Source organism: Oryzias latipes, chromosome 4 (genome assembly GCF_053564925.1).
Source record: "Oryzias latipes strain Hd-rR chromosome 4, Olatipes_Hd-rR_3.1".
Classification (NCBI taxonomy): Eukaryota; Metazoa; Chordata; class Actinopteri; order Beloniformes; family Adrianichthyidae; genus Oryzias; species Oryzias latipes.
Window position 1 is genome coordinate 21,335,568 of NC_136240.1, and position 25,805 is coordinate 21,361,372.

Sequence of the window (25,805 nt, forward strand, 5' to 3'; positions counted from 1 at the left end):
CCTTACAGGTGCCTCCATCAACACATGATGCTCCGGCAAAGCAGCAGGATGCCCCTTGGCTTAAAAAAAAGGTCCCAAATCACACAATGTTTTACAGCTGAACGTCTCCTTACAAGGCTTCTTACAGCTCCTGTGTCCTGTAGCAACCCCCAACTTCTCCCCACCAGGAATTTGACTGTTAGGAATCTAAGTGCCAGGCGTTTAAAACCAGAGGAATGCTATTGTTCTGGTCACAGCTGCACCAGCACTGGTCTGGCTACTGCTGCCACTGAGTGTGTGGGGAGGGTGGGAGGATGGGGAGGATGAGGAGGATGAGGAGGAAGGAGGGCGGGAGGAATAGAAGGTGTGAAAAAGGCAACTTTTACGCGTTTTGTAGCACCTTGCGGTTTCGTCACAAAGCAACGCATACTTGACAGCGAGTTGACACATTCCTCAGCCCTGGAAGTTTGCAGAGCTTTCTTCTCCTCCCCCTTCTACTTCAGCATGTATTCTTGATGTATTTTCCTCCAACACAACAGATTCCACTTTATCTATATCTCTCTTTGCTCTTTTTCAATAAAAAGGAAGACAGCACATGCTCAAAATTCCTTAGGATGTTGAGATATTAATGCAGACATGTAGAAATTATGGGAACTTTTCATTAAGATGGCAATGAGACCATGAAGATGTCTCTATAAATTTAACATACTTTACTTTGTGTAAAATGCAAATGTTTCCTAAAAGCATCAATTTGTATCTTCAGCTTTGACCAAAAAAAGACAATAGGAGACATACAACCAAACTGGACTGTGTAACTATTTGGAAGGGAGCCACTGTATTGATTCATCCATCTATTCATTTTCTTAATCCGCTATATCCTTTACAGGGTCACAAAGATCCATTATATTGATTTTAAACATAAAATAAACATTTAAAAGAGGACATCCAATTGATTTAAGGAAATAAACCATATAAATACATTCATTCTCAACAATTTTCAGCCATTACAAGACACATGCACTCCCAAAGATAGGTCCTCAATTGCTTGAGATTCAGCTAATATACTTTCTGTTGTGAGTCGTTTAACAGTTCAAGTTTCTCTGTAACTGACATACTGGGCATGTGACAGGTCCGTCTTTGGAGGCGGTGTGAACGTAGCTTGATACAGGCATAAAAAAGTATGATCTTGCTGTAGAAAAATCTTCAAGTTGTTCCTGTGGCTTCCAGGAGAAAAGTTTGAACATATTCTTGGAGTTGTTGTCTCCATTTTAAAGCATACAATCAGCAATTCTTTAGGTTTTACTAAAGTTTCTAAACTTGAAACAGGTTCACATCAAAAAAGTAAAGTGCTGACACATTCTTGCCCGTATTTTATAGTCAAAGCAGAGAATTTGATCATTTTTGGATGTAGAGACAACATAAATATGGACACAGAACCTCATGGACAAATCAAAATTGGTGCCATGAGACCTAAAGCTGAGTCTGTGGATCTGTAAAGGATTTCCCCCTTCTCTATATCACCTCATAAAGCTCTCTTTTTATGACACACACATACACATGAGAGGAAGCAGAAGCTATACAGTAGCGTGGTGGCAGAACTTCTTTCCCTCTCTCTTTAGTAATTACCATCCAGCTGCTTGTTGGAACAATGGTTGGCTCTCCTCCAGGCAGCTGACTTTATAAACTCTGTGCCACGCTCAATTTGGAGCACAGCAGAGGCTGGGCATGACTGGCACCCTCCAAGGCATCGCTGTCTCTATATGGGATTTCCAGTGTGTGTGTGCATACATGTTTGTTTGTGCTTGTGTCATCTGTTTGTGTTTATGAGGATGTGTGCCTACCAGATCCCATTTTCCATCTAGTTGCTGCATCACTGGGGGCTCCTGGCTGCGTTTTCACTCTCCTGTTACATCACTGAAAGAGAAAATCAAACAAAGACCATAAATGCAAATTAAGACTCTAACAGGTGCAGTTCTATGAAATGTCAGAATTAGATTTTTTTTCAAGCATATTAAAGCACATTTCTTAGCATGAGGCAGACACAAGCACAATAGGTGAAGTTCAGATAGGCATGATTAAAAAAAAACACCCAATCCTTGAGTAGACTGGCTTTATCAAATATTTTGACTGCTGAAGCACCTGTTTCTTCACCACCACAACATCTCAGGTTACCATGGGGATAGGTGAGGTACCGTCCTGTTCTGTTTGATCATGAGGCTTTTATGAACTGCATGCCATGTACATTTATGATCTAAAAAGTAATGGACATCTCTTTGTAAACCTTTTGTAAAGAAACTGTTAAAGTTTTGAATGGTTTGAATGCTTGATTCAAAATTCCTTTCTCTGATAAATCAAATAGGGTCTTTCTACTGATATTGATGTTAGATTGACTGAAGGATGGGAAGAAGCAAACAGTTTTACTTTTTGCATAAAAACAAACTTTTGTTGAAATCTGCTGTTGATTCCAAAAAGCTTCTTTTTTTTCGTGAAAATCCTGCATTTTTTTTTGTTCTTTCTTTATTTTTTAGGAAAGTCTAAATTGTATGGCACAAGTATATTGTATTGCTTTTTTATTGGGTATTTGAGCTTATAGGAGAAAGATTTATAAAAATTTCATCCTTGGGAAAGGCTGTCGACTGAAAAGATTAAGAGTTCACGGAATCCTTGTTCATCCACAATGGGTCCCAGTGTTTCCTGATCCAAGGTCGTGTTTCCAGGCAACCAGTAGTACAGAGCAAAGAGCTTCAAAACTTATTTCACCTTTAGCTCTAAGAAAAGAAAGTTGGTGAAACTTTGGCAAAATGTGACGTGAGTGTGAACCAGCAGTGGACATACAGGGGAAGATTTCTCTCCTTTACTGTACATTGGCTAAAGGAAACAGATTTTCCAAACACACACTGACTTATTTATCTGAACAAAACCATGTTCAGAAATGCACCCCACCATCACCATCTAACCATCCACCGAACAACTACTTCGTTTGCTCAGTTGTGCAAGAACGTCTTGGTTCTTCGTCCTTTAGTACAATGATGACTTGTTTGGTCCAGCATGTCCAGTTCCACTGAGTGGCACCATCACCAAAAAGTGCAACACTGAGTAGTGTATGCACACAGACATATGTGTGCATGCACATACACACTGTCCAGCTCTGGGTTTGGACAGTGAGGCATTGAAGAGCAGAGACAAACAGCAGTTTGACTGAGATTAGCTGCAACTCCATTAGAACTGTCCGCCTTGTTACTGAGAAACACTGTCCAGCCGATGCGTGGTGGCTGCAGGCGGGGGGCATTTTGTAACATGACCAACTCCTAATCACCTTCATTCATACGAACTGTTGTTTTTACCTTCAGAATGTAAGTTCTTGGGGAAATAAGGGAAATAATGCAAACATAATTCCCCAAAATACACACCTTTTATTGATTGGTTTGCTTTCCCATTTAGACTTTCTAGACCTTTAACAACGTCATGCAGTAACAACTGTGTCCTAAAGAAGTTGTTTTTCATATAGTGTACCATGACAGATTGTCAGATCTGCTTTGGGAACAATTCAATTTCAACTAATGGATTTACCATTGCCAGTACATCAGCTTAGTGTCCATCCAAACAGGCCCAAGTTCCCCACTGAGAATGTAGAAATGTGAACAAAAACATCCTAAAATACTTGTTTTCTTTAATAAGAATTACTTTAAATTGATAATACAGAGCTGTTTTTTATAGTTTTAGTTGGTGTGCCTTGTGATCTTTTATTAAACAAAAAGTGTAAATGGCTCAATAGGTTGAAAATCATTGGCTTAGGATGTAAAAGCCCAAAGTGATGCTGAGCAGGAAAAGTGGCAAGTGAAAGTATATTGCAATATCATAACAATATTGTTCTATATTTATATTTTATTAAGCTTTTAAGTTAATAAAAAGATTAAACAATCTCCACAGAGCTGTCTGAAGTAACACAACACATATGTATATTTCTGATCTCATTTTTTTGCTGCTGTCTGCCTTCTCTTCATCTTTGGGTCCTTGAGATCACACGAGCTGTTATCCAAACACATTATAATATTCACATTTATGTCTGCAGTCACAGTATATTCATATGAAGTACGCCACAAAAGCAGTAACGTTATCCCCCATTTGCAAGACATGCGGGTGAGGCCCGTGCACTGTGGCAGAGGGCCAGGCTAATGCAAACAGAGGTGTGTTTCTGATTTGACTGTTCTGTCTTTGCTGTAGCCGAACCGATGCAGACACACAATGCAAAGGTAAGGACATGGCTGTACTTCTCAAGTGTGCTGTGTCGATGTCTTCATTCTAAATGTCTTGGTTCTACAATTACATAATAAGTATTAAAACGTTTGTTGAAATTGTTTGAGTCTCTCAAATAAAAGGTTTACCTTTTAGTAACTTAAAGAACCGACTGTGATATGAGTAACTGTATGGTTTTTGTATGTAAGTAAGCAAATAAGCATGACTGTGCCTCCTGACCCATCAGCGCAACTGCATGCGTGTTCATTTCATTTCCATGCATGAAAGCTTGTGTTCACATGTGCGCATGTTTCAACGGCCGGCGAGCCCCAGAGATGGCCCCCCACGGCTTCCAACAGAATTGTGGGTAGCTGGGAAAGGGGGTTTGGATTCTGGCTTTGTTTGTCTCCGTGTGCTGACATCACTGTGCTGATTGCACCAAATCCCTGTCCTACTGCACACAGCAGTTTCTATACAAAAAAAAACGCATGCACAAACACACACACGAACACACACACACACACACAAAACCACATGGTACAAGTAATGCCAACTAGGCCAAAAAAAAAAAAGAGCCATCTCTTTCGAGCACACAATCAAACATCGGTGAGTACTTGCATGAAGAGCTAACTGGAGGCAGAAGGGTGTCTATATTTTAAAAATAAAATATAGACACTTACATAGACGAAATATAGACAAATATAGACTTTTCTTTATTTAGTGTTTTAAGAAAACTTTTTTAACTGATTACACAAATTCCCAGCATTTAAAATTAAAATCAAAAGTCACTTTTAGTTCATATTTGGGTGTCTATTTAAAAAAACAACAGTGGGCCAATTCACTGTTAAAAAACACAAATAATAGTGTGTGTATGTATATATACACACCTGGGTGGTTCAGGCTGTTCACTCACACTTTAGTACATATTAATTTGTTCTCTGCCTCCTCAGATCTAAAGTTTTGCCATAAATACTGTCGTCCCTCAAGTATGAGTCTGTTTGCTCATAAGCTTAGCTATCTGACTGTCCCTTTACATAGCCTGGTTAAATATTAACTGAGAGCCTTTCTTTTCCCTCAAGGGCTGCCTTTGGTATGTATGCACCCTTGAGGCAGGCGGGGGGAGTCTTGCAATTGTGTTGACCACACTTCCTACCAGCTTAAAGGAAATAGTTATTTTGCCAAAGCTTTTTGCCATAAAGATTTCTTTATTTGTTGAATACAAATAGATAAAGTCTTTGGCCTCTTAGCCATGAGGAACATTTTTAAGGTGGTTTGAAGCTGTTGCACAAACAAATCACCTTAAGATCTTCTTAAATAGGGCGAAAATAGAAAAAGGGATGCTAAACAGGCTGCATTACCTTAAATATAGTGCAGTGTAGGCAGCTTCATTTTTGGGAATATGAACACAGCTTCCCGTTTAGGGACCCTTGAGTTTAACAGCTTCTCGCTGATGCAGTTTTTACTGTCATCTGTGAGTTGAATAGTTCTTTTCTGAGCCTCCTTTATGCCCTTTTTTGTGTCTGTACAGTTTTGAGAACAGACAGATTCAAAAATACATTGAAATTCCAAGACAAACACAAACCGTAGAGACGTACACACACTTCACACACATCCAAGCTCTGCCGAAGGCCCAGAAAAACGGCTGGGATGGACCCAGCACTCAGAGTCACTTAGAGCCAATCAAAGCTGATGATAGCTCAGCCATTCACACCATCCGTCCTCTGCTTCCCTTTTCCTCTCTCCCACAGAAAACTCGCTTTGTAGGATTTCCTCAGGTGCCTGCCACCATTTATATGTCAGTGACTCAAGGATGTAAAATCAATAAATAAATCAGCAACCATGCTAATAAAATGTTAGCTCTGCTATCCCAATACTGAAATTGAAAATTGAATAATAACTGGCAACCATCATGTAAGATGCTGGTTCTTCGTTGAAATGAAACATACAGATGCAGTTCAGAGTAAACAAAACACAATTTGCATGAATGGCTCTCTCCTGAAGTCTTGTAAACACAATGTTTTAATCTTGATCAAACCATCTGTTACCACCTCAAGAAAATGTTGTAAACATTAGAGTGCATGCCATTCAAAAAATCAAAACTAGTTATTCATTTGAGATTTAAAAACATTTTTTTTTTACCTAAAATTGCAATTTTTAAAGTTGTAAACTGCCATTTGTCATTTGCTTTTAAAGTTCAGATAAATGCTGCTACATGTATTAAAAACGATTTACCCCTTCAGATGTTTTTCCTTTTAATGTACATTCTTGTACTGTTGGACTATCCCAGTATGTTTTCAAAACAAAATCCCACGCGTATTTTCTGAGCCTGCTTATCCATATTTTTACACCATAAAACTAATGGAGAATTTAGTTAAATCCATGTTTTATTCAATTCTAGTTTTAGTGATCTAAGAGGAGCTTTTTGATCCTTCTAAGCTCAGTCAGTACCCCTAGATGAACATTTTTTATCTTCAGCTGACTTCATTCTCAGCGATACTCGGACCACATCCCTAGCTGTTGAAAACTTTTTAATAAACTTTTAATGGCCACTACGAGTCCACACCCCATCCTCGGTGAGTTGCAGCTTTTTCTCACACACACACACACACACACACACACACACACACACACACACACACACACACACACACACACACAGCCTTGTCAGGGCAAACTAAGAACTGTGGCAAGCGGGGCAGCATTTGGATTGGCTGGACAGGGGTTGCTGGGGGTGACGGCAGATTTGGGAGACCACCTGCTGAGCCTCAGCCGCCAACTGACTGAAAACATTTACATCAGAAGCCACCCAAGATAGAGACTGAAAAAAGAGAGTGAAAAAAAATTACAAGTCATGAGAGGAAATGAAGTCATTTTTTTATAAATATAAAGGATTTATCCCTGTTGTAAATGATTTTTATGTAGTTATTACACAGGCTTTCAGTCATTTTAAAATGTACTTTTGAAACTACTTGTAAGTGGATAGTTGTGCAACATTGCAGAATGTTGTTTCACAGACTTTACAACCTGCCCACCCACTTGTACCTCACAACTCATCACAATGAGATGGCTGAACCTGGATGGTGACAGTGGAGGAACTCTATGTTTGCTGTGAGCAGCAGTCATTTCAGATTGATGGGTTAAAACCTCAACCCAATACTGCCAGGGTTGAAGGTGTGAGTCTGCACACTGCCTGTGTTGCTTCTGTGTGCAGGGAACATTTGGCTTGCATTCAAGACAACAACAAAGTTTCATTGACAATAGCACAAAACTTTGGTAACCGTTGGGCTTTGGCAGGAAGACAATTAAAGGCTGTTTTTACAGGAATTTTGTGCAGATCTAGGACTGGACCAGCTCTTCTGATGTACCAAAGATGATTAGACAAATGAGTTCAGATTACTAATTTGAAATCATCTAGAGTAAACAACTCCATCAATACATTGTTGTCAATTAGTTTTCAAACATTTTTAAAATTAAGACAAAAAAAGATTAATCTTTAAAAAAAATCCCAGTGCAACCTACACAAATGGAAAAATAATAATAGTATTGTGTTTTATGCTTAAAATTCAAATGCTTTTAGGTCAATCAGAAACTCACATGTAGTTAAACCAGCCCTCTTAAGATTACTCTGCATGGTGTCAGTGATTTACCCAACAATAACTTGCTTAAAGATCCACATTTCTTCTTCTTTTTGAGGATCAGCTCAATTCTATTACCATCCATAAGCATTTGTTGAAGCGTACGCCTGCTCATCAACACTTAAAAGGAATTGGAAATATTAGGGTTACTGAAGTGTTAAAAATCTAAATTCAACAATGCTGAAAACGGTTCATAATCAGCTTAATTTCAATTCTAGAATTAGAAAAAAAAGTTCTGCCCCAACAACAACTGTTCCAGCAGCAGAGCTTTGCCACGGCCCTTGCCCCTCCAAAAACACCCATTCCCCCTTCTGATCCCCTAAAAAGGCTGGGCCCTGTATGGGGGTCTCCTCAACACCCCTACTCCATCCTCAACCATCAGTTGATGTGCATGTGTGTGTGGTTGGGTTGGGGAGGGGGGTCACTCTGACCCACAAACTGACCTCCTCAAACTTCAAACTGAATACTTGTGGCAGTTACCACGACGACAGAGCTTTTCCAAGCCTTATCCTACTTACTGAGACGAGACGAGGAAGAGGAGGAGGTGGGAGGAAGGAGAGTGAAGCAGGAGCTAAAGCAAAGAAAGAGGAGATGGAGAGAGAGACCGGTGTATGCTGGTGGGGAAGGGGGGGAGGGCAGCAGGCAGGCAGAAAGCGAGAGTTGCTGCTGTTGCATCTCTGTGTTTTGCATGAGTAGACAGTTTACTGGGAGATTATTCACAGTCTGGTATTTAGCCTTATTAGGCCACTGCTCCCAGTATAGACATCCTTGCTCATTATTAACACACTGAAGCCTTTTTGTCTTTCTCTGCTTGTTTGTACATTTTATAGAGCTCGCCCATTTTTTTCTGATGTTCACAAATAGACACAGGAGAATCTAAAAACATGAACTCTGTGGGAGTGTTTTTGAACCTATAACTATTTTTTTTCACATACAACTATATATGATTTCTAGTTAGACTTTTTGAAATGAAAAAGTCAAAATTGCAAAACAGTAAGTCAAACTCTTATTTTTACCAGCATTTTCTACCATTTCAACACTGCTTACAAAGAAATTTGTTTTTTTTTTCTTTACAAAGTAGGAAAACAAACTAATTATTTAATTTGTACACCAGAATGGACATGGTCTTTTTCAAAGGGCTTGTTTCAATCCATGTGCATTAATTTATAGAATTAAAGTTTCAACGTATAAAACTAACTAATTCTGCCTTTTTTAACACAATCAAAATACTTGTGTGATAACAGGAACTTAGAAGGAACAATTACATTTTAATTCAATTCCAAAATTTATATAGAAATATTAAGCTTTTTTAGATGGACTGAGAAGTCGAAGTTTAGAGTAAAAGTTTTTAAACACAAGTGGCCACTTCTAAACTTTGTACTGCCTCACCTAAGAACCATTGATGCCTAAGGATGAAGTTCAAGTTTACTTGAGAAAACTGAATGGGGTTGTGTTAGGAAGGGCATCTGGGAAAAAAATCTCTGCCAAACCACCTGTGCGACTCAGTGAAAGCTAATTCGCTGTGGCTACCCCCTGAAGGGATATGCCAAAAGATGAACATCAACAACTTTGATGGAACCACCTTGAATAGATGAGGATTTACAATTCTGTCAAGAATGAAAAGAAAAAGTATAACAAGAATCACTGAAGAAAAATAACTGTCTTCCATTACTCCAGTTATGAGATATATTGGAGGTAAATACTGACTGACAACAGATAAATCTCACCTGATCCCAGCTACTCAGAAAGTTTTTATTTTATTTTAGGACAGATTGTTTTCAAATATGTGACTTTTCTCTAAAGCACTCTCTGTTATTTAGAGACAAATACATCAAGTTTAGAGAAGGATCATTTTAGGATCATCATTAAATCTACTCAGAGATTTGACTTAAGAAAGTTTGGTTCATAAATTAATGAAGAAAACTTTGGACTAAGTGGGATGATGTCAGATGTATCTACAAAGTGACAGAAAGAAAGAAAGATATCCATTTTACAATGCACTGGAAGGCAGATTGGTTTAGAATAATGAAAAATCTCGTTTACGTGAAGTTTTTCTGTGATCCTTTTAACAAAAGTAGGCTTTCTTGACAATTTATTTTTCAGAACATGTTTAAATATTTTAAATGAACACTTCTTCTCAACACTTCACACTTCTTACTAAATAAATAATTAATATCTAATAGGTAATAGCTTTGTTTAAGTACCAGTTAAACATCCAATAGGTCCTTTAGAGAATCGCCAGAAGGCCATTCCTGACTCAGGCTTCTACATCTAGACCTTTCTGTTAATTGGCCTGCATTCAAGTTAGACAGAAAATGAGACATTTTTTAAAGAAATAGCAGCTGTTGTGATTGCATATGTGGGGGCCGCATACAACGGAGAGCTTGCTTTCGCCTTGAGAAGAGCAAATCATAAAGATTTGATGAAACAGGACTCAAAAATCAATAGTCCATGTTTGTATCCCCAGGCTCGCTGCCAGTCACCCGCCCAGAAACTGAAGTGATTGATCCATTTCTTCTTTAATCTGTTCTCAACAGCTTCACCTGGCTAGTTCCCAAGGTCATGCACTCCGTGTACCCAGAGCGAGCCAAAGACTCAGTGCTGGGACAGCTAAAACAAGGTTCCTGCACTGTCTTGGTGCTGTTAAATCTACAGCTTCATGGGGGGACAAAACGGAAAAATTTTCTATTGTCCTGTACTTTTGCTCTTGTTTTCTTTAGATCAAGGTTGCATGTTTTGGAGATCTGTCCTGTCTTCCAGCAATCCCATCTCCTTAAATCACTGCTTATAAAACTGTACTGCAAATATATTTTTTATTTCCATTCCTAACTCCTGTCTTGCATGCAGTCCCTGCTCCTTAAGCTCTTTTCTGTTCTTTTTCTGCACAAGAATCTCCAGAATGCAACTTTACAATGATAAGCTTGAAAATGAAAATCTAACCTTCATCTCATTTAAATACTTCAGTGAATCTTTTGATGTTTTATGTCACTCACAACCTTCTTTTTCCTTTAGAGATATCACTTTCACCTTTTTTGTTTCTCTTTGTTTAATTATGCTTTGTCCGGCTTGGTTTTAATGTTTCTCTAAATTGCTGCAAAGTTTTTAGTTTTCAACGCTTTACTCGTAATCTTTATGTGTTCGGCGTTGATATATTGTTTGACACAATCTGCAGTTTAATCTGTTTTAATCTGCTTAATCTGGTTCATCTAAATCAGCACCAGTTCCATTTTTTACTGATCAACTTAACATCACAAACACAGTCTGCAGTCCTGTGCACCCAGAGGCCTCACAGTGGGATGGAGGATGATATTCACATTAGAGCAGCGTCATGAGCACAAGCCGCAGGCCAACAAGGCTAACGGGCCTCAAACCTCCCTCCAGGCGATTGAGCTCTGTCAGACGATAAATCTGTAAATGATCCTGTATGTCATTTAATCAATATGAACAGGCAGCAGCTGTCACACATCATCGTCTCCCCTGGGGGTCATTGTCGAGAAGCACCAGAGAAAACTACATGAATGTGTGGAAATGAGGGTGTGTGCGTCTCCTTTTCTGTTTGATCTGATCCAGTTTTCAGAGTGGAGACGGCTGAGCTTGATCTTTAGGTTTCTACAGTGGCCCTGAAGTGCAAATCAGATCAACAAATCACTCAACGCAAAAACATTTTAAAGATCACAACGACAATTAAAAAAGCAAAACAATTAAAAGAAAAAGAAAAAAACAACATAACATTTTAGAAATCAAAACAAAATTCCAGAACCAAAACACAATTCTAAAAGCTGAAAAGACATTTCAGACATTTGACATTTGAGTTTTTTTCAAATGGGTCTTCAAAGTTTTTGTACTTATAAAATTTTCATGATTATTATCGAGCATATCGAGTATCTTTTCATGTCAAATTACTAGAATTGTGTTTAAATTTCTGGAATTTAGTTTTAATCTCTAAAATGTCATGCTGTTACTTTGTTTTTTTTATTTCCTTTTTAATTGTCATTTTGATCTTTATAATGTTTTTGCCTTGATTGATTTGTTGGTGTAATTGGCACAGTGGCACAGTGGCCCTGAATCGACATTTTGTAGGTTTCCTTTTCTTTTAAAAAGATTACTGTCAAACATTTAAGAGGGGCCTGTTTAGCTCGTGCTGGTTTGCAGCACCTTCCACCCATGAAACCTAGGTACAAATCCAGGCTGCTCCCTATCCCCTTCTCCGCTGCTGCGCTGGTCCCAAGCCCAGTTGGATTGAGAGGGTTGCATCAGGAAGGGCATCCGGCGTAAAAACATTGCCAAGTTAACCATTCAACTGATGGGAGACGCCGAAAGTGAAAGAAGACTGTCAAACATTTAGGAAGTTTTGATTTCTGTTTAGAATGCATTTAGTTGTGTCATAGATGTAATTATTTTCTGTTCAGCCTCCTCCTGAAATGCCATTTTTGACAAAACATTCTGCTTTTTAAGGGGAATTAAAAACAATTTAAATCACTTTTATTAATGAACCATAATACTTTCACAACTCCATTTTAGTCCCTGAGTTCCTGCAGGGAAGAACACGGAAGTAAAAGCGAGTATCAGGAAACACTTCAGGGTGTCTAACTCCTGTGGTTCTTCCTCTCCTTTCCTCCTTTTCCTCGTCCCTTCTTTCCTTCTTCTCTGTGAGACAGTGAAATCTCATCCAACCACTCTGCCTGCCCTTATAGCCAGCAGGGAGGGACATGTCACTTCACTGGTGTGATTGTGCATGTGTGTGTGTGTGCGTCTATTGCTGCGCGCCACACAATGACGAGAGCAGGAGGAGGAGACAGGTGGGGTAGGTGGGGGGTGACAGGGCTCTGATCTCTCAGATAGGGAGATAGCCACCTGATTCAAATGGCTCGCTTGTTCCCGGCAGTCACTCGATCGGCGTGTGAACTGACTCCTCTCTTATTTACAATCAAATGCTGCTGCGCTGACCTGCCCAGCCCAACCCAGGCCAGACCGCTCTGTCTGCCCTATATTTACCATGTGTCTCTCTCTGCCTCCCTTAAGCACACACACATACAGGTGCACTCAGAAAAGCTGGGATGGAAACTTTCTAGAAATGAGGCCAGCTGAAACGATCATGCACCTTCTGAAATATGAGCAGACAATCTAGCAGAAGTGGGTGCTAGGAAACAACACTGATAACAAAAAATGTGAACATTTATTGAAGTGGCATGAGAAGGACGATTTTACAAAACAATCCTGTGTAAGTTAGAAAATATGGATGCTCACATTTCCATTAACTACAAAGAAAAATGCAGGATCCAAAAACATAGAAACCTGTTTGTAGCAGCTCCTCAATAAATTTTTATGTCAAGTTTTGTTGGATAAATGACAAAGAAACACAATCATCCCTTCTAAATGAAAGCTTCAACCCAGCAAACAAGATTAAGATGTGGCCCGAAATTAATTTGTTTTCCGTTTTTAACCCTAAAATATTGTAAAATTTCATTTATGGTGTCACTGAACTGATTTGTTGGTTTTGCTCCTCCGAATGCATCATGGGACACCTTTCAGTTTTTAAAGACAACAATTAAATATCTTTGTAAATGTCTTGCCTCTAGGTTGCAACACCTTATTGGATATCAAGAATCAATTTCTAGATTGGATTTTCTAGATATAAAATCAATAAATTACTCAGAAAATGAAGATTTCATGAAAAGCACATGGATTATGTTGTAAAGGCGCTTTAAGGTCGTTAGTCTTACAAGAAGATACAATCTAATCTGGACTAATCTGTAATTTATGTTGAGAATTCAGATAAAACATTAGTTGCAGTTTTGAGATTTGCAGATTATAAATTTGTCCTGAAACAGTTGTTTAAAAACTTGAATACTTGAGAAAGAAATCTGAAAATGACCCATATTGTTCAAAAGTGAATCGACAGTTTGTTGGGAAATAACAATCACCCGTCTCAGCTTCATCAAAATGGGCCACAGAGTCGGTGACAAACTAGTCTAGTCCACTGCATCTGCCTGCTTATCTGTCTGTCTGTAACTGTCCTGTCTGATTATTTCTCCCAGTTGGCCCCGAGGGTACACCCTTACTGAAAGAGGCCACTCTTCCATTCAACAACAGCTTCTGTCAGAGAGATCCAGGGAGAGGGAAAGACTGAGACCTCTGAGTCACCAGCTCCAGAAAGGCCTGATGCAATCAATCGAAATATACACTGAGGTTGTAACGATCGAATGGGAACCACGTTTTGCGCATTGGGAAAGAAAGCTCTCCAGGAGGAAATGTGCAGATATTTGAAGAGCAAAAGTGTCGGCTCCCTGGTGCCGCCCCTCAGAATTGCAGGTTGTCATGTTGAGCAACACAGTGGATTAGATTTGATCCAGTTCAGTCTGTTTCCCCTGAATTTTGATCCAATCTCAGATAAGATGCAGGAAGTGTCAGCAGGATAAGAGAACAATAATCAGAGATGCACCAGGACATACAGTGACCCAGTTAAAACAAACTGATTTCTGAACATCAAGTGCAAAGAAAGTCAGAGTTTTATCTCTGGTGTGTCTGAATAGTGCCAGTAAATGAATTATTTGGCAGATTTGGTGATCTTGGGCGGCCGTGGTGCAGCGGTAGGGCGGTCGTCCCATGATCGTAAGGTTGCAGGTTCGATTCCCGCCTTGCACGCCCATGAGTCGAAGTGTCATTGGGCAAGACACTGAACCCCACCTTGCCTCTGGTGGTAGGCGGGCGCCTGTGTTTGGCAGCGGAGCGACCACCAGTGTGTGACTGTGTGTGTGAATGTGTGTGTGACTGGGTGAATGGGTCTGTGACTGTAAAGCGCTTTGTCCTTGTAGGAAGAAAGGCGCTATATAAGTATACGCCATTTACCATTTACCATCTTCTGAATAAAATTATTATCACGATTCAGCTTTTTTTCAGTATTATTATTATTATTTGAGTTTATAGGTTTCTCTAGATTGTAAAAGAACACAATCAAAAATATGAAAATGAAATTCCTGTTGAATGAAAGCCGATTGTGCATCAGGTAAATATTTTTACCACCCAGTCAGTAATAGGCATGTGAAGAACAGGTTTTAGTCATGACGTTTAAGGTTGTTAGCTAAATGTCAGGAGAATCATTTTAATTAAATCACTGGACAAAAAATTATATTAAACGCATGTCTACAGAAATCCTCAGTTTGCAATGGATGTGTTGTCTTTTTGAAGAGTGAGCTGTGGTTTAGACGTCAGTGCAGTTTTACAACAGCTGCGCTATCTGTCTCATGACTTCTTAATGTCAGCTTACACCCTTAAGACACTTTAGTACCTTGTCAAGTTGGTTCCCTTTGGAAGAAACACAGACATGCAATACAAGGACTGAGACTGATGTGAAAATGTATCTTCTTCCTCTTTTGGCTTTTTCCCATCAGGGGGATCCACAGCGAAACAACCTCCCTTTCGAGGAAGAGTCGCATGGTTAACTTGGCAATGTTTTACGCCGGATGCCCTTCCTGACGCAACCCTCTCAATTTATCTGGGCTTGGGACCAGCACAGAGTCAGAGAAGAGAATAGGGAATAGGATGGTTTCACGGACGGAGGGCGCCGCAAACCAGCACGAGCTAAACTGGCTCCCCACTGATAGGAAAATATAATCTCTTTTAAAACAGTGATTCATCTAATTGCTTAAAGACACTTGTTGCTTTAAATTTCTGCACAGAAAGCAGAAGTTTCCTAAAATGTATTGACATTCAACCTTAAAAAATTACATGATGAAACCATCCAATTAATTGATCTGGTTCGAGATAACCCTAATTTAGGTTGATCTTGCCAAAGGTTTTACTAGTTATCTTCTGAATACAATAAAATATTTAATAAATTAAAAAAAATAATAACTTTTGTCAAACTTTGTCACATCTCAATTATATCCAACTTTCAGGCCTTTATTCATTTTCAATCCTGATCAGCTACAATTTGTTTGCTGATTGTTTCAAAGTATACTGAATTAGGTTTACTATATTTTACAGTTTGGATTTTAAATGTTAAAATATTGTTATGAAAATGAGATTTTGATTGACTCCAGGACTTCTCGCACTATCCGATTTCGATTCATCAACTCGGATGCTTTTACTTTGAAAAGCAGCGTGCTGTGCGCAAGTGAGTAAATCTCACCTGAGCATAGATCATTTATCTGGTGCCATAAATTATTTATTGCTGAACAAAATTTGACAGTGAGAGGATATTTTGTATGTATTTTGTGTATTTTTTTTGTTTGTTTTTACCCTCCGACTGCTGAACTGAAAGAGGGCCGCATCCTTTCAGACCCATTTTTTCTCAGCATGAATTTCTGAATGTGTCATGTCCTAAAATGGGACAGCCACGACACCCCCCCCCCTCCCCGTCCGCCTCCCCGCTTTAATGTGCGAGTGGAGTTGTTGGTCAACAGTTGGGTCGGGGGGGCAGGCGGAGGGGGGGGGGGGGGCGGGAACAATGGCCTGTGCTGTTGTGTGCTGGAGTCGGTGGAGGGAGAGAGTCCTGTCGATGACAGAGTGAAAGAGGTTAGTGTCTATGCTGGGAAATGAGACCAGGATGGGAGGGGGGGGGGGGGTCCTGTGTTTGTTGGCTTGTTAATGATGATTCAGTCCCATCAGTTCAGCAGGCTTCTCCATCAAACAGGCTCCAAATTTAGAGGAATCCGCTTTCCGCTCAGAGATGCCACATCTGCGCATCGGATCGGACAGTCGCTGAGAACAGTCAGCTTGCAGCTACACTTGTTTTCTAACAACCACCTCCTCCAACTCTGATGGGTGCAAACACCATTCATGCATTTGTGTTGCAAAAACAGCTGCTTTCGATTAACAGAATATAAACAAAATCCAAAATAAAGCAAAAAGAAAAAGACTTTCTTTGTAGCTCTACGAACCCAGAATTGAGTATTCAATACGTGTCGCTACAAGAAATAAAAAAGGAAAGCAGCGGCCGGATGAGCAGAGACTAAGCCAGCTGGACCAAAATGTGCAACGTGTTGTGTTTAATTGAAGACAAGCCAGTTGCTGCAGCAACGATTGCCTCTGTGTTACACTTATCCCAGCCGTCCACTTTTTCCTCTCCCCTCCGGTTCTCCCAGACATCCTTAAGTTGGAAAACAGCCTATAAAACTTTCTCACTTAGCTCCAAATCGCCTCCTGCGACACCGGGTAAACTGTTTCCAACGAAAGGTGAATAGATAACGTGTATTGTGTGTGTTTTAAAGTGTTAAACTGATTTTTACATGCAATGGATTTTGTTTTCAATATTTTTTACAGGGAATCAAAATGCTCAGCTTTGCGTAAAAACGCAACCAACGAATGGAAAAAGTAACACAATGCAGACCGTGCCAAAACAGACCCCAAATGAAAGGAGAAAGGAGCACCAGACGGTCCAGTAATTTCACTTTGCGCTTCCAGACTGCACAGAGCTGCTCGACCACCTGTAGCATGCAGCAACAAGAGCGCGTAAAAGTCTGCAGCGTCATTTGTTCATATAATGCAGCGCAAATGCAATTTTTGCGAGAGTTTTGTGTAGCATTGTTTTTTTTTTTGTGTGGTTTTTTTTTTTTTTGTTTTTCATTAAGGAGCTCCCGCTGACTCTCCTCTTCCCTATAGCAGCCAACAGTCTCAGCAGCCAGCACAGCCAGCCAAGCGTTTGACGTTATTAAATAATAAAGAGATGCTGATCTGGTTGCATTGTTGTGAAGGAAAAAGGGCCAATTAGCGTGCCGTTATACTATCATTATGGCTGTATTAACTCGAATTTGTTATAAGACAATGCGCACACTGACGCTTTCATTTCGCATCTTTGACATCAATATGTGAGGAGATCAGCGACTGGAACAGCACAGATTCATGGGGAAGTTGTTCTGGTGACACAAAAATAAATAAACAAAATTAAACTTTTTCTGATTTCATGAACTAATGATTTAATCGATTAGGAGTATATTATTAAGACATTTTTGTTAGTAATTCAAAGCTTCCACGAGCCCGACTAAAATCAGGATTTTCCCACACAAATCACATTAACACATTTTCTGTTTCTTGAAAAGATCACTTATGAAGATAAATAAATAAAAACGAAAAATAAAGATTCAGTTCTTTTTCCCTGCTTTTTCACAGTGAAGGCCCTGATCAATTCAGCAAACAGCCCCAAAACGTTATTTCAAAAAGAAGACAAAAGCACATTTCAGATTTTCTTGTAAAATTTGGACGCCAAGTTTAAAATAAAATTCACAGCGCGCAGGGGATCTATGGAGACGAATTTCAAACAAGTCCGCATTTTGGAATGAAAGGCGGCTTTTAACGCTCTCAAAAATATGCCAACACCAAAGGAGAGATTCATGTTAACCCTTCTTTGGAATAAAACTTTTATAAAATGTTTCACTAAAAAAACAAACAAAAAAACAAAGCACTTTGTTTTGTAGAGACACACGGGTCCATTGTGACTCTTATGATAAAAACTAAGGAGTCTGCGCCAGTTTACTGTAAACCCCCAACAAGCACTCACACACAACCGCGCGCATTCACACACACACAAAGTTTGGGTAAACACATGGAGGCTACATGCGTGTTTCTCTTTCTGGAGTCGTGATCCGCAGCAAACTGCGCGTTTCTGTAATGATGGCGCTCTATAAAGCTGTCAACATCAATGAACAGAAATGATAAACGAAGCTAGGGGAGGAGGTGGTGGTGGGAGAGGGGGGGGGGTATACGTGCGTGTGCGCGCATGAGAGCGTCGCAGAGGTCTCGAGCCTCTCTGAGGATGCGGGCCGAGCCGAGGCTGATGGCATGCTGGTGTCAGTGTGTGGTCCCTTTCAATGAGGGCAATGCGCGCGGTTGCGCGCATGTCCGTTTAAGGGAGAGAGAGAGAGGGAGAGGCACCACCCGCTCCTTCCTTGCACCTGCGCATGATCAGCAGGCTGCTGGCTGCCAGTCAGTCCCTCACACGACCCCTCCCTCACACACACACACAAAACACGCGCGCGCGCAGACTCGCACTCTGCTCTGCTGTCACAGCTCTGTGATGAACGACGGTGTCATAGGACTCCAATCTAAAACTTTTCTAGAATAAAAACTTACTACGAGAGTTTGATCATTTTATTTATAAATAAATTAGATTAAATGCGTCAAGTCAGTCCATCGCTACGCTGTCTCGACTGTGGGTTTTGAGTAGAAAAATCTGATCCTTGTGATTCTGTTTTAGGGTTAAAATCCCGGAAAAAACGCGAATGTTAGTTTTGACTAAAACGTCCGCGCGCGTCCGTGAGGCTAACAAACATCTCCCAAAGACGCAGCGGACCGTCTTATGTACGGTTGACGTCACACGCCTTCCTTATCAGCAGTGAAAAAGGAAAGTGGCTCTCGTGGGATTACAGGCCCCAAACTTGCATTGTGCGCTTGTGTGCACGCGCGCGGGCGGGTCATCTGACCTAATTTTAATAATCATTTAATCTCAACAACAAGCATCGATCTTATTTGGAAAGCAGCATGTAAACAAAAGCGCGGACGCAATAAACGAGTGATGCGGATCAGACATGTCAACCGTATTTTGTTTATAAAATTATCAAACAATTTTAAAGAAACCAACTTTTTATTTCAACTTATTTAATTCTAGGATTTATATAAAAAATGATTTAAAAAAGTTGCTGTGACAAAGGCACGCGCACGATAGTAATTTTAGATAACATCTGGAACTACTTTCTTTTGTCTTCTTTGAACTGTGGGCTGTGAAAAAAGGGGCGCGCTTGCCACCTGTTGCAGACCAAATATCCTACGCCAGACTCTGCACGCGAGGAACAGACGGCTGGATGGATGGATGAACGCATGGATGGATGAAAGGATGAAGCGGAGGAACACCTTTACTGAGGCTGTTATCTCATTCCGATCAAGACAAAGCCCCAAATTTTTGTTTTTACTCAAATATGTATACGTTTGGAGCTGTTTTGATGCGCAGCGACTGAATACAGTTTATTTAAGAAAAATAATTAGTTACAGATTTACAGAACATTTATATTGTAATTTATTTACTCCACGAACAGCTAACTGAGTACAAATAAAATGAAAATTAAACATCTGTCGAAAATTTCCATTCGCTCTCACAGGTCCTCTGATAAGCCTCAGAACATAGAGGTTGATCACTAAACACATCAGCTTCTCTGTCTGTTCAAAAGCCTTCTTTCATCACATCAAAGGTGCTGCGCTCAGCCGGCTAAAACTAATCATTTCTAGGGCCCTGTGGGCCTGTAAGGCCCCGGTGTTCGGGAAATAAAAAAGAGGGAATTGAATGCGCTCCCTTCCGACCTTTTAGAAACAAATTGTTTACCACTGGCGTTCCTGGCTATTACAAGCAATTCAGCTGCTCTGATCAATAATTAATGGGGAATGCAACGATCCCCTGACCTCTTGAAGGTCCGCCTGAGAGAAACAGAAAGAGAGAAGGAGAAGCGGACGGATAAATACCGAGGGGGGGGGGGCTCTTCAAATATTCATCTCCTGCTCCCCCGGGACCGCGCCTGCAAGACCCAACGGTCCAAATCGAGCTGTCTGCGCGCACACACACGGTCAGACACACTCCCCCCAGATTTCAAACCGTTAGTTAAATTCAGGGCGAGCTGTTAGCTCATCATGAGGATTATCATTATGAGAGGGGGAAACCAGCCTGCTTGGCAGAAAGATGCATGAGAAATGATTTTTTTCTTCCCTTAGTACCGGTTTGGGGATTTTATTAAAGGCAGAGGGGAGGCGAAGCGAAAGTCACCATAAAAAAAAAAGAAAGCTTGAACCTGGAGGAGCGGGGTTAACGCGTAAAACAGTGTGATCAAACACTGCATTTATTATGTGTGGAGCTCACACCGCAGATGAATATCTATGCTTTCAATATCTATAGAGCTCACTTTATATTTGGCCTTCTTTGGGTTAAAATAGCAGCAAGACGAAAAGAAAAAAGAAGCAATTAAAAGAAAAGTTGTTCAAAACGTGTGTCTTCTGGTATATTAAAACCTTGGAAATAAGAAAAATCACGAGGAATATGCATTGTTTTGAAGATGTATATTAAAAATTGCAATAAAGGTTCCTGCACATTATTTAATAAAAGAGGAGACAGGCTATACCTGCTGTTGGATATTTTGTTGGAAAAATCTTCCCCACTTTTTAGGAAACTGGCAACAAAGTTTGGCACCACGGGGCCATCCGCAGGCACTGGAAAATAGAAACGTGGTTAACCACGACGCACACGCTGGATGAGGTAACCAGTGGTTGTTTCTGAATGTTAGTTAGGCTTTAGACTAATGCTATGAAATGATAAAATAATGATTAAAAAAAGGCCAGACTGCGTAAAAATGGGGAAAACATACGTGAATACCTGGCAACACAAACATGTGATGACTCCCTGCACACATATGAATAACAGAAACCAAATCAAAACTCATACAATTTCAAGTATCCAAATTTCCAAAATTTATTCATTTCAAACTGCATATTGAAAAAAAATATACTCAGCTGAAATTGTAACTGTTATAAGGATGGTATTAGTTCTCGTAATATATACATGGAGTGGTTGGCTTCTGCGTACAGGCCACAAGTTTTCAAAATACAACTACGGGAATGAAAATTTTCAAATTAAAATATCACAGTAAATATACAGAAATTTTACAAATCAATTAGAAAATAATGAGCACAAGCGTCATACCGCTAACAGCTGAAAAGTGGGAGACGGAAATATAAATTAACAATCTAAAATTGATATTGTATGACAAAAAAAGAAGTGTCTTACATTTTTAATGAAATAAAAAATGTTTAGTAATATAGACCTTAAATGAAAAAAAAAAATACCTGCATCTTTTGTCCCTTTTTATTCCAATGTTTTAATTGGAAGCATAACTGATCACTTCCATTACTCTTGTTCTGCTATTTTTCACTTTTAATGTTCTCTGCAGAACCAGCTTTATATATATATATATATATAATAATTAAAAAAGGAAAATAAAAATGCAACCTCTTGCAGATTAACAAACAATTTCATCTGATTGTAATGTTTCTTTGATAAATACTGTACAAAAGGTGATTGCAATAATAAAACATTTGATTGCGACTCCCACTTTCTAGTCTTCCAAACTTCATCCAACAGTGAAGAGGGGATCTACCGTTCCTCTATGCTTCCTTAGGATAAAAGGAAAGAAAAAAAAGTCCCTTTTTTTCTTGAAGATTTCTATACAACTTTTTCTCACCCATTTTTTTTCTGTACAAAAATAGTCCAACATTAAGTAGTCCACAGTAGCTTTTATAAAAGTCTGCTTTTGCCCCCCTCCTGCGCTCTGTCCCTTACATGTGTGTTAACGGCAGCGTGCCGTTGATCGTCGTCCCGGGCACGGTGCTCTGGTAGTGGCCGGACATGTGTAGCCTGGTCTGGGCAGTCTGCTCGCTGACCTCCGCCCCGGGCAGGTACATGCTGATCATGTCCCTCAGATCACCGCTTTGGCAGCCCGGGGCGGCCCGGTGAGACGAGGAGGTGACGACGGGCGGGCTGGAGCTGCTGGACTCGGACTTCACCACCGAGGAGGGCCCCATGGAGCCCAGGGCGGTCATACCCGGCGTGGTTTGCTGGGAGTAGGACATGGAGTACGTCGGGGAGCCGTTCATGTAGCTCTGGGAGCTGGTCATGGAGTTGTACTGCAGGGCGCTCATGTCGTAGCGGTGCATGGGCTGCATCTGGCTCGGGTTGTGCGCGTTCAGACCTGCGTGCTGGTAGCTCAGCTGGTCCTGCATCATGCCATAGCCCCCGTTGGTCCAGCCGTTCATGTGCGCCGCGTAACTGTCCATCCGCTGGTTAACCCCACCGCCCAGGCCGGCCCCTACCCCGACACCGACCCCGGTCCCCATACCGTTTCCTCCAGGAGCCAGCAACCCGCCCGGTAAGGTGTATTTGTCCTTCTTCATGAGGGTCTTGGTTTTCCGCCGGGGCCGGTATTTGTAATCCGGGTGCTCCTTCATGTGCAGGGCCCTCAGCCTCTTAGCCTCGTCGATGAAAGGTCTCTTCTCGCTCTCTGACAGAAGTTTCCACTCTGCGCCCAGCCTCTTGCTTATCTCCGAGTTGTGCATTTTGGGGTTTTCTTGCGCCATCTTCCTCCTCTGGCCTCGGGACCACACCATGAAGGCGTTCATGGGTCTTTTGACTCTCTCCGGGCTGTTTTTCTGGTTGGTGCCGGTGCCGGACGTGTTTGTGTTCCCCGTGCCCCCCGTGTTGGTCTGGGGAGCAGGGGGCTTCAGTTCAGTCTCCATCATGTTATACATCAGGGAAAATTTTAACTTTTCGCTGGGAGCTCCCGAGCAGAAAAAAAAGACAAGAAAAAAAAGAAAAAAGAAAAAAAAGGAGCTTCTCTCCAGAAGCTGAGCGCAGACAGAGGAGCGCACGAGCGCTTTCAGTTACCTGCCGATTTTCTATGCAACTTTTCTCTGGACAAAAACAACGAGCATCAAGCCGCGCGTCTCCGCACACTCTCCCCCTCTCACTCCCACTCAGCGTGTCACACCGTGTGTGTGTGAGTGTGTGTGACAGAGAGCCTTCTCCCAACACGTCCCGGCAATGTTGTGTCCACAAAACTTCTCCCGCGGCTGCTCGCAAAAAGCATCAACAAACTGTACTTTTTCGCCTCAGTCCGCCTGAGCCTTGACAACTCCAGATAGTTTTTGAACAAGTTAATAGACAACCATTCATGTGAAGGGGCTGTCAGTGAATAAATGGCTTCGGCCTGACCAATCAGAGCGAGCCCCGCGCGCCAATGGGAGAGCGTGTGGTCGGAAAAGGGCGGAGTCTGGAGCGCAGCGAGGCACAGGCGTACACTCCGGCTCCTGCTGCCCATATCAGACAATACTAAGTACATATTTACTATTTCATCTTGCTTGTGGGAATTTCTATGTTTGATAGCGCTTTGTGAATACGTTACACCTTTTAGGTGGAAGTTTATACGACGCAGAGATGCAGCATTTTCAAAATCAGAAATTACTTTTTTGTAACTTTTAAAAGCTCAAAATGTAAAAAGTTAATAAGTACAAGTAAAAAAAAAAGACTACTTTTTGAATACGTTTTTAAAATTAAATTAGACATATTGAAGCAACATGACACTATTTCTTTTAAAAAAGAACAGATTTATTTTTATTCTAAATTGTTTTTTAGATGAAATATGAGGCATATCCAGACCAAATGAAAAAGCCACTTAATCAACCCTACTTAATGGCCCAATAACATAACACGCAAAGAAACTTTGTGAGTTAACTCACTGAAAGCTCTGAACAGCAGAGCTGTGGGGTGAATGTGTGCGTAAAAGAAGGTGGAGAGGGGGGGGGTGTCCACGGCTCGTTTTTTAGCCTTGAAAAGAGAAAAGGTAATCCAAGATGTTTCCCCCAGTCCTTTTGTTTAGGTGAAGTTGAATGCCAACACACACAGAAGGCAGACGGCCTCATCTTAGCACAAATAAGCGCGTTTTGTTTGGGATGTTGTCGCTACATCTGTCCGGACAAAGACCCCAACTCCACTTCCACTTCCACAGTGCCAGCGCTGCAGTTACGCATGGGTCTTTGTGGCGTGGTACGCGCACCGGAGACACGAGACAGGGACCGAATGAAAGGTGAGGAATATTTTAAGATGAAAGTGTGTTCGCACAAAAGATCTACACATTCATAGGAGTTCCAACAAGTGTGTCAGCCAATTAGTGGGAATCAAAACGCGGCCTTCACCTGCGCTTCAATTAGTCCTGGATCAAGAAACGGCCAGACTGGGATTATTGTGAGGTGAAGTTGGAATCAAACGCAGTGCGAAATCAAACCACATACTCGCGTGGCTCAAACAGACAGAAAACAAGTGAAGTTTTATGAGGCTGAAAGTGTTTGTGCCACTTGTTTAGAGTTCCATCCAGAAACGCCGCAAAGCGTGCTGCTGCGTGACACCAGTGCCGCCTAGTGGACAGAAGGAGAACAGCAAACAACCGCATTTTCAGGCCTTTTTTCAAGGAGAGCAGCAACAAATACATTATAGAGTTTTAAAGGTGCATTTTAATACACAACTTAGATACAGCCTTAAACTATTTTCTGACACCGGCTCGTTTAAAATCCGCCAAAGTTCACAGACGTTGGTGATGATCTTCATTTCAGACAATCCCAGAAGGCTAATTAAAAATAGATCAAGTATCTCCGCACACCTGAAATAATTTAATTTAGCTTTTCTAGATTAAATCATAATTGAAAGCGAATAGATCAGCCCTTATTATTTTGTTTTAGTTATTCGATATTAAATGAAGGAGAGGAGCCCCCGCGCGCTCATTATGCGGGCCCCGGCAACCTTACATAAGATTCATCTTGTGCTTAATAGGCTGCGAGAGGCGACACATGCAGCTCGGTCCATTATAATGCAAGGTTGAAATGGGCCGCTCGGCTACTATCTGCATCTGAGTGTGTTCCCCGCTACCTCTAATCTGCTTATGATAATAAAGGAACAGCGGGGCCCTGCAGCGCTCTGAAAGCATGCCCGAGCCAGCCGGGAATGGCCCTGCATCCACAATCACCCTGAATTAAAGCCGTTGTTTGGAGGGGAAAAAAAAGAGAGAGGGGGACATAAAAAAAGGAAAAAACTAGTGGGGCGGCTCCCTCGGACCACTTGTAAACCCCCCACCCCCCCACTACACCAAGTTGGGATGGATCCTGCAAAACACAACGAGCGCCGTGCTGTGAAATCCAAATACTGGTTTGTAGTTGCATAAATGTAGGTCGACTGTGCTAATAATACAAGGATAAAAATAAAATAAAACATACAAGTTGATTTTATTTAAAAACTATCCCATTTTGACTTGGCTGCTGGGTTTGGAGGTAAGTTCACGCGCTGCAAACAGATTATCCAAAACTTGAAAACCGGAAAGGCGCGCGCGAATGGGTAACTTCGAGAAAGAGTCTCGTATTTGTATCCACTAGGGGCCG

At 41.0% G+C, this 25,805-nt stretch overlaps 1 protein-coding gene and 2 long non-coding RNA genes across 7 annotated transcripts in view; 1 reads left to right on the forward strand and 2 right to left on the reverse strand.

Moving 5' to 3' along the window:
• LOC101162358 (uncharacterized) overlaps positions 1-25,805 on the reverse strand; it is a 176,778-nt gene that overhangs the window by 16,336 nt on the left and 134,637 nt on the right. For all 5 annotated transcript variants that reach the window (XR_013655569.1, XR_013655570.1, XR_013655571.1 and 2 more), the window contains one exon: positions 1,821-1,893. This is a non-coding gene — a long non-coding RNA (uncharacterized LOC101162358). The remainder of the gene's footprint in view (positions 1-1,820; positions 1,894-25,805) is intronic.
• On the reverse strand, positions 22,161-23,129 carry sox2 (SRY-box transcription factor 2). The gene has a single exon (NM_001278881.1). It carries the CDS (start codon positions 23,127-23,129, stop codon positions 22,161-22,163), a length of 969 nt encoding a protein of 322 aa, NP_001265810.1.
• Positions 24,225-25,805, forward strand: part of LOC144991898 (uncharacterized) — a 96,589-nt gene continuing 95,008 nt past the window's right edge. The window contains exon 1 of the long non-coding RNA XR_013655575.1: positions 24,225-25,697. This is a non-coding gene — a long non-coding RNA (uncharacterized LOC144991898). The remainder of the gene's footprint in view (positions 25,698-25,805) is intronic.

What these genes read in the sequence shown, in the direction of transcription:
- sox2 (NM_001278881.1), bottom strand. Translation starts at nt 23,129, where the DNA reads ATGTATAACATGATGGAGACTGAACTGAAGCCCCCTGCTCCCCAGACC.